The following is a 13,964-nucleotide window of genomic DNA, read 5'->3' on the forward strand; positions in this document are numbered from 1 at the left end:
CAGAGAAAGTTGACTTTCCTTGCAGTGCGCTTTGTGGCAAAGTCACCGTCAGCGAGGCATAGGCAACTTCGCTTTAAAAACGTGCACAATGTAGAATCACTCAGTTGCGTGACTGTCAAGGAAGCACAACGCTGAGTTTCGCTATGCGAAAGTCTACAAAAATGACGCGCCGTTGCGAGAGGATGTCCAGCGCGGGTGTTAACAAAGTCGCTTCACGTGCGGATGGCGGTGCGCAATGCTTTATTGCTTTAGAGGGTTGGTAGTTGTCATTGCTTTGTAGCGAATGCCAAATCCAGACACAATTTGTACGGTCTAGTTGGATGGTTGGGGTTACTGTAGCATCCAAGTCCGGATATGTCCAAGACAAAAGCCACACAGCAGTCATCCTGAACATGTTTTTGCATGTCTACGTTAGTCGCCGACGCTAACCACTTGCATCTCCTTTTTGTTTCAACCATGCTGAATGCTTACGTATGAAGGCGCTTAGCCCTAGGTCGAATTTTATAAGGGCGGTGTGGGCTGTGTGTAAATTAGCATTGAGTCACTGGTTTTGCACCACATACATTTGCACAGTCGGTGGCATTGGTCCCTGAATCAAGCATAAGCTATTATATGAGCAAATTGCTATGTTAGTCGCATTGTGTGAATTCGGGGTCGGCACAAAACTGAAAATTGTGGAGAAAACGTTCGCCGAATACACCTGCGCGGGCGTGCCCTGCTCTGTGGATGTGTAGCACTTTACAAGTGTCGGGATTTGTATGAAGCTATAGATAGGGGGGCTAAGCGTTGGACAATACCCGTCTTTGGGTATGCGCTATGGCCTTTGTTGGGTGTAACAACGGTCCAAGCAACGTCAAACTTAAGCTACGGTCACCTGATAACGTAGTTAGACCTGGAGGAGCAACTTTAGTCTTGACATTAAGACTAACGTTAACGAATTTCCGGCTGGAAGCTCTGGCCAATGCACCTCAGTGGGTGTATACTTGCCGCTCTGCGGATAGGCAACGCGCAATGGGAGCTCTTGCACGCTCACAGACACAAGAAACCCCGACCAACTAGAGGAATGCAAGTTCCGATTACAGCCCGGTACTCTTCCTCACATCATATTAGAGTGCAAGCACAACACCTACCTCACCCCCTTCCATCCCCCCTTCCAACCCCTGAGGTGTGGGAGAACCTGGGGACTAGCAGCTATCTGGATTTCCAGACACTTTTGGCCTCCAGAGCGAAGGCTGCCCGCTCATCACATGGCTTCCTGGAATAGGGCACCGCTCCCACTTCACCGGCTCAATAAAACCTTTATCACTCACTCACTCACTCACTCACTCACTCACTCACTCACTCACTCACTCACTCACTCACTCACTCACTCACTCACTCACTCACTCACTCACTCACTTACTCACTTACTCACTTACTCACTTACTCACTTACTCACTCACTCACTCAACATTTCAATGTTGAATGGTTTCGAATCTAAGCCCCGCTCGGTATATATATGAACACTTCCAGCTTCATGAAAGAGAGAAAAAGAGGGCGCTATAGCTGATAGCTGTGCTCAAAACATTTAGCCGTGAGCTCAAAGCGGCGTTCTGCGCACATCTTTTGAGATCTTTGGAACGAATCTTCGTGGACTCACCGCATCCTTAAAGCGCGTTAAAGTGAGCGATTCATTCTGCAAGAGTGAAACGTGCTGTTGCCAGAGTTTACCACATCTGCAGTATGCGTAAGCAGTGGTTTACACTTACGCAAAGTGAGACCTCTCGCCAGTCAATTCTCAACAAGGCTTTATTCGTGCTCTCCACGCGCGCTTCCTACTCGAGCTATTCGGAGAGTAGTGCAAGGCCGCAGGAGCCTCACTGGAAAGTAGCCCACGCCCTCGAGAGGATCGCCATGGCTTTGGCGAGGCACTCGTCTTTGGGTGTTGAAGCCGAGAAAGCCTGTTGCAACCGAGGCTGCTCCGGTCGCTGCTGGGGACGCGAAATCAGCGGCCCTGTCCGCTGGCCGACCGGTATGGACGTCTCGCCCGTCGCGGCGTAGATGTCGGCGATACTGGCTTGGCACTTGACCCGAACGGCGCTTCCGCGCGAGTTCTGGTGGGTTACGGGAAAGCTGAACTGGAGGTTCGCCGACTGGAAGTCGGCCGCGTGGTTGTCGACCGATGTCGTGGTCGTCGAGTCGTCGACGGGCCGATCGTTGATGAGAAGCGTCAGCTTCGGGGTCGGCCTGGATCGGCTGGTGGTGCAGTTAATGTGCACGGTGTCACCCACCTTGTAGCTTCCCCTGTCCGGGATGATATGCGGTCTGATCTCTGGCAGCTCTGCGTAGCAAGAAGCAATCCACGAAACATGTTTCAAATACGGTCGTTCGGCATTTCCAGTACTTTCACGGCTAGAAGTGCCACGTCACTCCACCGCCGGCCGAAGAGAAGTGCATGCCTCCTGCTCCTTCATTTCTTATGCAGGTAGAATTTTTCTACGTGAATGAACTGGGTTTAGGGTGCGGACTGTAATGATGAACCGCTCACCGGAAACTACGAGTTCCTTCTCGTCCTGTTCCTTCAGGAAAGGAGGGGCGTCGGAGCTCACTTCGCAGCGGTACTTGCCCGCGCTCGAAGGCCGCAGGTTCTCCAGGTACATGGACGAGTAGTTGGACAGCAACACCTGCGAGGACCGCTCGCAAGATGGGAACTCATGTGAACCTCACGTGAACGGAGGAGCCGGGGACCAATTGGCGAAACGGTTTCAGCGCTTAAAGTGGCCATGTGGACAAAATACAAGTTTCTTTTGTTCGAAAGACTTACTGTTTTATAGAGCCCTTAGCGCTTGTTCGGCAGCAAACGATGCTTTGTTCACTGAGAAATGAGTATTGCAAGTCGAAATTTCAATTCTCCCGCTAAATACTGTGTTTTAGTGACGTAGACAATAACGCATTAAGAGCCGGCCCTTAAAACTAAATATAGCCTGCTGACCAGAGCTGCCACCATCTCACAGGCGCCCGTTTGATTATCTCGTTTATCACCCACTTTCATAGCTGGCGCTGCAATACTGCTGAACTGTCAGTGTTTGCACTTATCTTCTGGCCGGACTTTTACACCTGCCGCGGTTCATACTAATTGTTTTCTAAAACTTAAGCCAGGAATCGACAAATATGGTCACGTTAGCGACCGTGCCACTTGTGTCAGTTGGTCATTGTTGTTTCAGGCAAGTCTATCACTTCCGACGGCTGTGTTAGCCGTGTCAACCGGCAAAGTGTCGCACTAACTGCTTCGGTGTCCGCGTGTTTGTTCGTAACTTTAATTGTTTACCCAACAAATCTTACTGCTATCATAAGAAAACGCCCTACATTTAGGCGCAAACAGCTCGTTCGGCAATCTTATAAGCCCTGCCTAAGTTGCGTTTGCTTTTGTCGGCCTCAGCCAATGGCACAGCAGGGCTTATGACATCATTGGTTCTGTTGCGGGAAATGAGCTAGTGGGTCGCATGGTCATTCCATTTTTTCCTAGTTATGTAGCATATTTGAGTGACGCTTACGTTAAGAGTGGTGTCAGTATGATTCTAAGTCTGCATGGCCCCTCACCTGATCAGATTTCTATGGGACTTACTAATACATGCGCCACGGGCTTAAAAAGCATCGTGTACCAATACAAAAATGCCTTCAGATGTATAAAAATGTTCCTAATCATCTAGGTTGCTTGTTTTACCAATGTATCACTTATTTAATGAAATATAAGTTTTTAAGAAACACATTTTTGTTTATCTAGTTCCCACTAGACGGCGCTAGCAGTCTAGAAAGTAAGAGTTTTGCGTATTTATTTCAGTACAGGAGAAGGAGGAATAAATGTTTATTTCACGAGCGCTGATGCTACTGCTTCTGTTAGGGGGGGCGTCCCTAGTCCGGGATGCCCTGGCCTTGGCTGGCAGTCCAAGCCCTCTTCACCAGTATGCGCTGGGTCCCAGGGTCCGTACTTTTCAGGCAGGCCACCCACTGCTCGTAAGAGGGGGAAGGGTTGGGGGGTAGGTCTAAGGTTTGACCGCACTTCCATATTTGGTGTGCGGTCAAACTCCTATCCTCATCTCACTCTTCTTCAGAAGGGTGCGATGGAGATAAAAGTTTGTATTCTTCTGAGGCTGGTGGCTTCTGGTATCGATAACTGGCGATGTGGAGCCCGAAATATCCTTCTGCTTTGGCCATAGTGGGCCAGAATATCTCCATATTTTACTATAGGTTCTGTTTTGGGCGCAGCAGGCGATGTTTGTCTCTCGTAGATAATGGCCCCGTGTATACGTGCGCGCGTGCAGCCGTATGGGCCACCTCATTACCGACGAGGGATGTGTGTCCGGGTACCCAGACGATTTATATTTCGGGTAGCTGACCCATGGTTTCGAGGATCCGGAGGGCTGTTTTGGAAATGCGTCCCCGTAGATAGCTGCGACACGCTGCTTGCGAATCCGTAAGCACTGCGATTTAGCCCTCACTAGTCGTTGCGGCTGAGGCACTAGAATTCACACATTTATAAAAAAAAAAAGGAAATTAGGCCGGTGGGAACATTGATATGTATTTTGTAAAGCTTTTCCTATTGGTTCAAGATGGCTTTTAAGCCCGCGGGTCATGAATTACTAATAGGAATGTGATTACACGAGTCCCCCTTAAATAGACGCACAGACGGGAGCGTACAGGACAAAGGCTTGATCGGTCGCCTTTCAAGTGTTCGTTGAATTACGAGCTAAAATCATGCCTTCAAGCATTACACAACTCGCCCAACAACAAGTCCTTATCGAGTCGGTCAGGGATATTATTTATCGGGGTTGAAAGTTGTTTCATAATTGCTGGGAAGAAAGCGACTAAGTATTCGAAATTTGTTTTCAACGAGAGTGGGATTGATAGGCCCCGTAATTCAGTTCTCCGTCATGAAACCCCTTGGTTCTGAGCGTACGTGACGAGGTTCTGAAAGACTTGTGGCTAGGTCACTTAGTCCACGTGGCAAGGTCGCGTCAAGGGCATTTAAGGCTGCTCCAGTATGGGCTGTGGGCTGGGAGGACGGTGCTGAGTTATGCCGTAGCACGGCCGGTTTCATGCTCTGGAACCCGTGCCTACTCTTCGAGTCTGAATACGACAAGTTACGTGATTTTCCGTTTGCAACAAGAGAAGCGAAATGCCCACCTACCCCGCTACAAAGTATACAGAGATTTCATACGGCATATTATGGCAAGGTTTATTTTGGAACGTTTGCCGCCATTCTTTGTTTCACTTATAGTCGTGACATCATCGCCAATGACGTGATCTCCGACAAGTGCACTTAAGCATACTGTGGAAAGGAAGCGCGTAAATGCCCCGTCAGAGAAAATGCTGAGAAAACGCAGCGACTGGATATCGGTAAAGACGGAGACAAAAAAGCGGCCGAATTTATATCGGCTGTAGCGGCCAGATTCCGTTCTGAGATAGGTACACCTTAATTAAACGCGTTGATATGTTTCCCCTAACTGACCTAAACGATGCCAAGCCACACTTGCTTACAAAAAAAATATGTACAATTTTTTTTATTGCGATAGTATGCCCGTTGGCATAAATACTGCGTCACAGGTATAGATTAACCCCCGTTTCGCGAAGAAACTCAAGCAGGGAGCGATGATAGGGTCCCCAAATCCACCGATGAAGGTCAGGTGGTCTGAATTGAACCAAGAGAACATATTGCGATAAAAAGAAATTCCGGGCCATCTCCACTAACGTGAAACCTGGGGAGGGGCGAATCATGCAGTGTGTAAGTGTATTCCTGGCACCTTGGCGTTTTTGCCAACGGAAATGAAACCGTTGGGGAGTAGGGGTGTATAGCTTTGCTGCAAAAGTCTTGCGTCTTTGAAGGATGAAGCGTTCTAGCGCGAGGCGTAAAGGTGTGCCCCGGTTTTTGTTTAGTTCGCGTTACGTTCTAGCGCGAGGCGTAAACGAGTTTCTCGGTGTTTTAGTACCATGACTACAGGAGACGATGGTTACGACGACATTAGACGCCGACAGCCCGAGCCCCTAAGGGGCTTCGCTCCTAAAACACAGCTGAAGATCGAACCGACACCGTTCGCGCTAAAGCACGAGGTTCTACCAGTAGCACTATACTCGTACACAGAGGCATAACAACGGGGTTCTTTTACCGGTAGCTCAAAACAATAGCAGGAGTGTTCGAAGTGAACCAAATGGTGGCGCTGGGTGCGCACAGCAAGTGGTGGGCTTGCACCCACAGGGGAAATTGAGTCTCGCGCTGCACGCTCATATGGACGCAGCTGGGAAGCGCCTTCGTCATGTCAATGCGGCCAAACCCACACGTAAAGTGGACGCTTAGACGAGCGCATGGAATTGTGCGGAATGTGCGGGGAACATCTGGCTGATATTTTAGGTAACTAGCCAATCTCTGAGAAGAGAAGTGAACACTTACGTTGAGCGTCACGCCTTCTACGGTAAACGTCTGCGCCGGTGGTCTGCTGCGTGGCATGAACCGGTAGAATTCGATGTCGTCCTTGAACCACTGGAAGCTGTTCATCGGTATGTCACCCAAGTCGTGCGGGCAGTCGAGGCGCACGGATCCTCCCAACACACCGATTGGCGGCTGGTCCATTTTCAACGGTGGCTCTGTATACGGAGTGCACATTTGTCAAGAAAAGCATTCTGATTCGAGTAAAACAGTGAAGGTGCCCTAGTCGTAGTCCAGGAACACGCGCAGCTGTTTCCGCCCCTCCCTCACTGCTTGTTATCAACCCGACAATAAAGCTCTTCTTACGACCACCTCCTGAATGGCAGTGGAGCGTCCAAATGTCGGTGAAGCTGGAGCGCCATGTCAAAGGCATTTTACCATTGGTCTCGATCTTGCTACTAGACTGAGGACATTTTGCTGCTATCTCTATCATTTACACGAAAGTCATAAGAACCCTATGGTGCGCTAAAACAGGTGAAAGGGTTCTCTGAAATTAGCTTGCCTAACCAGAGCTATAAATAAAAGTTGCAGCCTTCTGTAGCTTTAGCCCAAATTATTGCGTAGCGAAGTTACATTACTTTTAGCACTAGTCTGCACAGAAGCACATTATTCGTAACTTACAGACGCTGTTCCCCTGTTCTAGGTGCTTATGCATTCAGCTTACAGTGCGAGATAAGGTTAGGCTTTTTGTTCCTGAACCCCTCCCACTTCCTGCTACTGCACCATTGCAGTGTTCTTCACTCTCGACGCGTGCCGAGCCTTTAGAAACTACAAGCGTTTGCTTATTTTCTCTTTCTCTCTGGCCTCATCTCTTTCTTTCATGGTGACCAGTAGTCCACATTTCCCAGTAAGGATCTTTACTACTACTACTACTACTTCACGACGTTGTGAGGAGAGAGGCCGCTAGATGAAAAGCAGCGAGAAACAGCATGAAGGGGATGACACTAATCTTTCTCGAACCTAACGCTGTCATGTCCTCATTTGGACGGTTCACTCACCAATGACGTCCATGACTTTTTCCTTAGACACGATGTCGAAATATGGTGCGTCAGACGACACTTCGCACCTGTAGGTTCCCGACGCAGAGCGCTGGACGTTGTCCAGGACCACGGAAGAGCCGCTGCTCCCTGCGAGCTGGGGTGCAGCGTACCGTGTCAACAGAGATCGGACCGCTTCACCGAAGGCGTCTCGTTCCGGACCTCCAATTAAAGTGTACGCTAATTTGAGGCCAAAACATGGCCAGGAAGAGCATTAACATTTCCCGGCGAAGGTAGTGAGGCCCTTCCCAAAAACCAGGTGACCTTTCTTGCGTTCTGAATAGGCGATATGTCGTCAGTTCTTTCTAATTTTCTTTGCAAAATATACAAACTCCATAGTAGCATATTTGCCTGCTCAGAGCCGCTTTGAGCAGATCCTGGGCTGCCCAGAACTACTCTTGCCATAGCAATTCTATGAGCAAATAAAACACGGAGCTGCTTGGAGCTGCTCTGAGCATACAAAGAAAAGAGGCCATCAGTGTTTTATTCGGACCAACTTCATTACTTTAATCCAGTTCTAGAACATCACCGGTTCACTGTACTTAAATTTTAAAGACGATAGTCTTTCTCGGGCTATTCAAACGCGAAAATTTTGGTCTGTCTGTCTGTCTGTCTGTCTGTCTGTCTGTCTGTCTGTCTGTCTGTCTGTCTGTCTGTCTGTCTCTCTGTCTGTCTGTCTGTCTGTCTGTCTGTCTGTCTGTCTGTCTGTCTGTCTGTCTGTCTGTCTGTCTGTCTGTACGTCCGTCCCTCGATTTAAGCGCCCGGCCAAAAGTTAAAATGAATTCTTGAGTGAGACTTTTATATAGTGAAAACATTCTCAGTGTATTAAATCCAGAAAGGTGTTTCATATTTGTCAACATTGTTCAGCAAAAAGATAATATTAGGCTTATTTGAAGAACTTCAATGCATAACTGATGTTTGCAGTGTTGTTTTGATTAAGAGTAGATGTCTGCACGATTTTTGCGAAAGCAGATAAAGAAAACGCATTGAAAACAATGCCTAAACCACGAATTACAACGGCACTGGCACCCGAGCCTCGTGCCTGGGGCTCGAGCGTTAAGTCCCAACAGTCCCAATAGATGGAGCAGCAGTGCGAACACGGTTAAATTGAACTCCGCAAACTTACAATGGGTGGACTGAGACAGGAGGGTAAGAGCGTGAGAGGTGGGCGGGTGAGACAGGAAAGGCAATTGCGGGGCAGCGGCAGCAGAAGACTATCGTCTTTCAGCGACATTAGGCGCCGCCATTTTTTCGTACCGATCTTCACTCAGAGGAGTCGCAGGCTGAAACCTAGCGCTATTGTGGAGCAGTGCATTCCCGCTTGCCTTTTTTACGGCAGAGGTCGTGTACCCGTGTACGTTGCGGAGCAAGAGAGAGGAAAACTCTTTCTTTCGGTAAATCCAGCAAAAAGAAAAAAAAAACGGGGGAGGGAGGGGGGTTGTACTGTTGTCAGCAATAATCGAATGCTGGCAACGATAGGCACACGTGGACGGGCGATGGAGTAGCGTGTGGGCCTGAATATAAGAAAAAAATTGCTATGGTGGAGGGAGGGTCGGAGCGAGGATAGTGTAACTATCCTGAGGGCCGAGCGAGACGATGCCAGGATCTCCGTGCTCGTGCCCAAAGGTTGGCTCTGCGAGTGTGGTGGATGTGGCTGCCGGTTTCCGCATTACCCTCTTCATTTTATTGCGAAAACAATAAACGGCTCGTCGAGCGAAATAGCCGGCGTCCGGCGTATGAGACTGCAAAACGGCTCCTTGACCCCGTATCCTTAAAGCGTTCCATAGCGCGAGGCGTTCCACAGCAAACGCTCAAACTCGGCAGTAGAGAAAGGCGGCCATCCGTACCAGTGCATCGCCGATGGAGTAAGAGAGCAGGAGAACGAAGCCAGTCGAGCGGACAGACAGGCAGCAAAATCCACTGCCGTCGTCAACTCGTCCAATACCCAATACACGGCGGCAGGGACGAGCAGCGCGGGGCAACACGTGGGATGCAGATCGGAGCCATTCGAAAGCGTAAGGCGGAGAGGAGCGCTGTGTGCCCCAAAAACGTAAGATGGACGACAAGAATGAGAACTGACGAGGGGAAGTGCGATTTACCCTAAGCGTAGGAAGCGGATCGCAAAGCAAATCGTCTCAAGAGGACGGGCGAAGCGTTTGGAGGCCGCGGGGCGGAAGCAAGGCTTCCCAGGCATTTGACTGGACAATAATTCTTCCGCGTTCAGAACTCTTAAATGCGTGTCTTCGCACTTATATCCCCATTTAATTTCCTGGTGTGCGCGCGCGTGCGTACGTGTGCGTGTGCGTGTGCGTGCATGCGTGCGTGCACTGTGGGGAACTGCAAACGGTCATTTTTAACAAGTAATAGGCGGTAAGTGCTTCCAAAATAATGCTGTGAGTCGTCCTTGCATAGTCCCGATGCATAAATACGTTGCATGGTGCTACAACACGGTTTCCACCAACGATTTATTTTCAGGATACAGCAGTGAACATTTGAATTCTTTTTCCCTTGCCCGCAGACTGGTGCGCCATATAATTTCTAGCCATGCGGAAAGTAAAGACATGTGCTTACATCCACGGAGAGCCCCTTTACCGGGTAGGCCCTGGCGGCAGGACGGTCATTGGGCACGTAGCGGTAAAATTCGCTGGCACCTTTGTACCACTTGACGCTGTACAGGTTGTCCCGCTGGAGGTCATAGCGGCACTCCAGCCTCACCGTTGAGCCGCGGGTCGGCCTTTCCGGAACGATGACTTCGATGAGCCTGAGGGACTGCGCTGGGACGACCACGTCTGAAAGGTGTTGGGCTTGACACTTCTTGCGTGTTTCTTTATCTCGTTGACCCGCTATTCACGCAAAACGCGACACTGCGCGCGCGTATAGTAACCACTATACTGCCCAATAGTCGGTGAGAAAGTACTGCGGTATCGTTTCGCTACAGACGTTGAGTAGACGAGTGGGAATTCTGCCCTATAGGCACCGGTCACTGCTCAGAGGGCGCGACGAATAAGTACACCCAGCGCCGCCCCGCGGAAGCTTGAGCTAACTTTGGGTCGGTGAGAGGTAGACGGCGGCCGCGCGTTCAAATATTCGGCACCTCTCCGTTTGTTTTTGCGATTCTGCAATTGTTTTTGAAAGGTTTCTAGACCTTGAAAACTGTTCTGGAAAATAGTTTCCCCGTGTTTCAAACGCGTCTGTGCGATTTCCGGACAATTACGGCGCTGTACTACTAAGTACTGTCGGCCTCGCGTGCGCGAGAAGTTACAGAGATTGTACGTTCCCGCGCGCGTGTGCGCCGTGAAAGAGATTGACGGGACAGACATCGTTGCGAAGTCCCATTCTCAGCAAGGGAAGGTTTTTTACAACGCCAATGCAGGTCAGTAGCCAGCGTATACAACGGCGCTCCACGACAGAAGCGTGTTTGTGTTATTGTTTCCTCTGTTCGCGCAACCACACTACAGTTACTTTTTCGGTTGCCCTTCTTCCGCTCGGTTGGTGTTGTCACTAATTAACAATGCATTCCAAACGTTATTAGATGTTGACAAAGTAAACGCAGTTCCACACAGTTCGAAATCTGCTGCGGAGCGGCGGTTGTGTTTACGAAGATTCCGTTTAGTTTCGGCTTCTATCTTGTGAGTAAGGTTAGAGTCATCTTACACCCGCCGCGGAGGCTCAGTGGCTAAGGCGTTGCGCTGCTGAGCACGAGGTCGCGGGTTCGATTCCCGGCCGCGGCGGCCGCTTTTCTGATGGAGGCGAAAAGCAAAAACGCCCGTGTGTACGAGATTTCGGCGCTCGTTAAAGATCCCCAGGTGGTCAAAATTAATCCGGAGCCCTCCACTACGGCACGCCTCATCGCCTGCATTGCGTCGGTGCGTTAAACCCTACAATCAATCAATTAGAGTCGTCTTAGCGGCTAATTGTGATACAGTTTGTTCAGCCATTCGGAATTCTTCAAAAAAGTATTTCCTCCTCCTCCCTATTCTCTGCTTAAACAATAATAACCTCAACTTTCAGAGTACGAAAATCGCATTAAAAAATTCTAATCCCCATCTGCTGCTTAAACAAAAATAACCTCAACTTTCAGAGTACGCAAAACGCATTAAAGAATTCAGCGCGAGGGAATGCAACCTTGCCTTTGATAGCTTTCCACGCTCTCGCTTGGAATGCGCGGCCGAACTATGTACACTTCGGGGAACTAAGTAGAGCAGTAAGCGGGATGCGTATTGACCGTCTTGACATTGCTTTTGGCATCACCCGTGAAGTGCTGTCAATGCTTATTCTTGTGCCGTCTTTTGGTATCCATTCAGTGCCGTAAATGTCGCTAAAAAAGGTTACTGATGATAAAAAAAAATAGTGGCAGAAGCGGTAATACATTGTATTATGCAACTACTACGACGGCATGCGATTCATCACAGCGCTTCTTCAGATGTGTATGAACAGTGAAAGCAAACGTTTTAGTTCTATGACCCTTCGTGTCTGCGCTGCGCATAAACGGTAATCGTACTCATAAGTTTACTCCTTCCACTGACAAAAAATGCCATGACTTTCTTACTTCCTTTAACTTTCTTACTGCTAAAATCATTTCTTGCGACGCATATTCTCCCACGGCTGCCCGAGCGAGAAACCTGTACAGAACGATGGCAGGCTGCCTTTCGCGATTGTGGCTGTCCTTCGCGCAGCAGTAGCGGCACTGCCAGTAATTCTTTCCTGCAGCCTTTTGATCCTTTCGGACCCTGCAACTTGCAGCTATGACTATGTTTCTTAAAAAACTTCCGCCACACAACGTCGAACCGCACGTAGCGCGTGTGTTTTTACGTGCGCTGAACGACCGGTCGGGACATCCACCGACCCAGAGTTGCTAAGCGGCGGCGAGAGGCGGCGCTGGAGTCGCGCGCTAACTGCAGTGTCCGGTGCCTATACAGGGGAACCTCGTTATTAGGAACACTAATATAGTGAATTATTGGCTATAACGAACTAAATACGACCTTTGGTTAGTCACGGTTCATTTCAATGACACACTTTTATAACGAAAGTGAAACTGTGAATGTCGCAGGAACTATCGGATATAGCGAAAAAGTATTTGACCAGTAGGCTCATAATCTACTTGGATTAACTCCGGGTGTCCAATACTGCAGAAGCAGAAAAAAACCTTTTTGTTGGTGGACACTGTGGAAAAATTTAACCTGCTTAGTGCTGTGAATTGCCACTAGACAAAGATCACACCCTTCCTCGAAAAAATAGGAACGCAGGCGTGTTTTGTCAAATGAACTTCGTTCTGTCGTAATTTCTGGCTTCATGTTCTGGTTCATTGAGCTCGAAATGTAACAAGGAGAAAGATAAGGGTTACCTTGTTTATAGTAGGTCCGAAGACTAAAATAATGCGGTTTTGCATCAAGGATTTCTGCGGGAGCCAGATTACCGACTGGTTTGAACTGATTTTTAGTTCTACTAGTACAACGAATATCGGATATAACGAACTATACTGCAGTCCTTATAACGAATATCCACTTTGCCGGGGAATTTAAAAAAAAAGCACACATATATTTTGGCATGCACGACCCCTTTCTGAGATTTTGAGGCAGTTCGCTTAAGCAGAATGGAGGCGAGCCCCGCGCAGGCGGGAGCCAGTGGTCACTACTTACATGCGGTGAGTGAGGACAGGGTGATTACGAAGGCGGGTAGAAGAGGGACGCTTGCCATCTTGACGAGTCGCTTGAGAGCTGTCCGAGCTGAATGTAGCCAGGACTCAGAACAGAGCACCCGCTCGTGCTTTAACCATACTGCCCGAAATAATGTCCGCTGGAGGCGCACTGGCACCTTGGATGACGTGTGAGCTGGGGCTGAAACCAGGCGTCATACCCGAGTGAAAAACAGGTTTCGAGACTCCGAACTCACCCATCTTTCAGTCTGAGGGTCGCCGACTTGTCAGGCCACTTGCTGAGACGTGCGAAAACAGAGCCCCTGGGCGCCTTGCGATCATGCCGCTTGTTAGAGGCGTGGCTCTGGGCCTCCGTGGATGAGTTGCGTAGTAGGAGACAGACCTTCATTGCAAGGGCACGCGTCATTCAACGCTACGTCGTGTTTGTCACGCCGCGCGACGGAATAACCGTGGGAACGGAAAGCCGAAACCATGCAGAGTGGTTGGCTGGGTGCACTAAGCCTTTGTAATGGTAAAATTTTTGTTTCTTTTTATTTCTGTTTCTGGACATACACTGCAAGACACACTGGACTGCAAGGACTGGACTGGACTGGACAGACTGGACTGCAAGACACACACAAATTAAATACCGAATTTAAAGAACTTAACCCGCTCAGTGGGTATGGCCTTGTGCCGCTGAGCCCAAGAACGCGGGTTCGATTTTCGGCCGGGGCGACCGCTTTTCTGATGGAAGCTAAAAGCGAAAGCGCTTGTGTTCAAGATTTCGGCACACGTTAAAGATCTCCAGGTGGCCAAAATTAAACTGCAGACC

General features: G+C 49.2%; 1 protein-coding gene across 1 annotated transcript; it reads right to left on the minus strand.

Annotated features, from left to right (window-relative positions):
• Positions 1-1,792: 1,792 nt before the first annotated feature.
• On the minus strand, positions 1,793-13,259 carry LOC144173146 (uncharacterized). Its single transcript, XM_077701657.1, has 6 exons — positions 13,137-13,259; positions 10,069-10,286; positions 7,459-7,594; positions 6,425-6,618; positions 2,528-2,663; positions 1,793-2,320 (listed from the first exon to the last, which is right to left on the minus strand). Exons 1-6 carry the CDS (start codon positions 13,192-13,194, stop codon positions 1,857-1,859), a joined length of 1,206 nt encoding a protein of 401 aa, XP_077557783.1. The 5' UTR covers positions 13,195-13,259; the 3' UTR covers positions 1,793-1,856.
• Between the last annotated feature and the right edge of the window lie 705 nt (positions 13,260-13,964).

Source organism: Haemaphysalis longicornis, unplaced genomic scaffold (assembly GCF_048455015.1).
Source record: "Haemaphysalis longicornis isolate Haplotype H1 unplaced genomic scaffold, Haemaphysalis longicornis Haplotype H1 scaffold_292, whole genome shotgun sequence".
In the NCBI taxonomy this organism is placed as follows: domain Eukaryota; kingdom Metazoa; phylum Arthropoda; class Arachnida; order Ixodida; family Ixodidae; genus Haemaphysalis; species Haemaphysalis longicornis.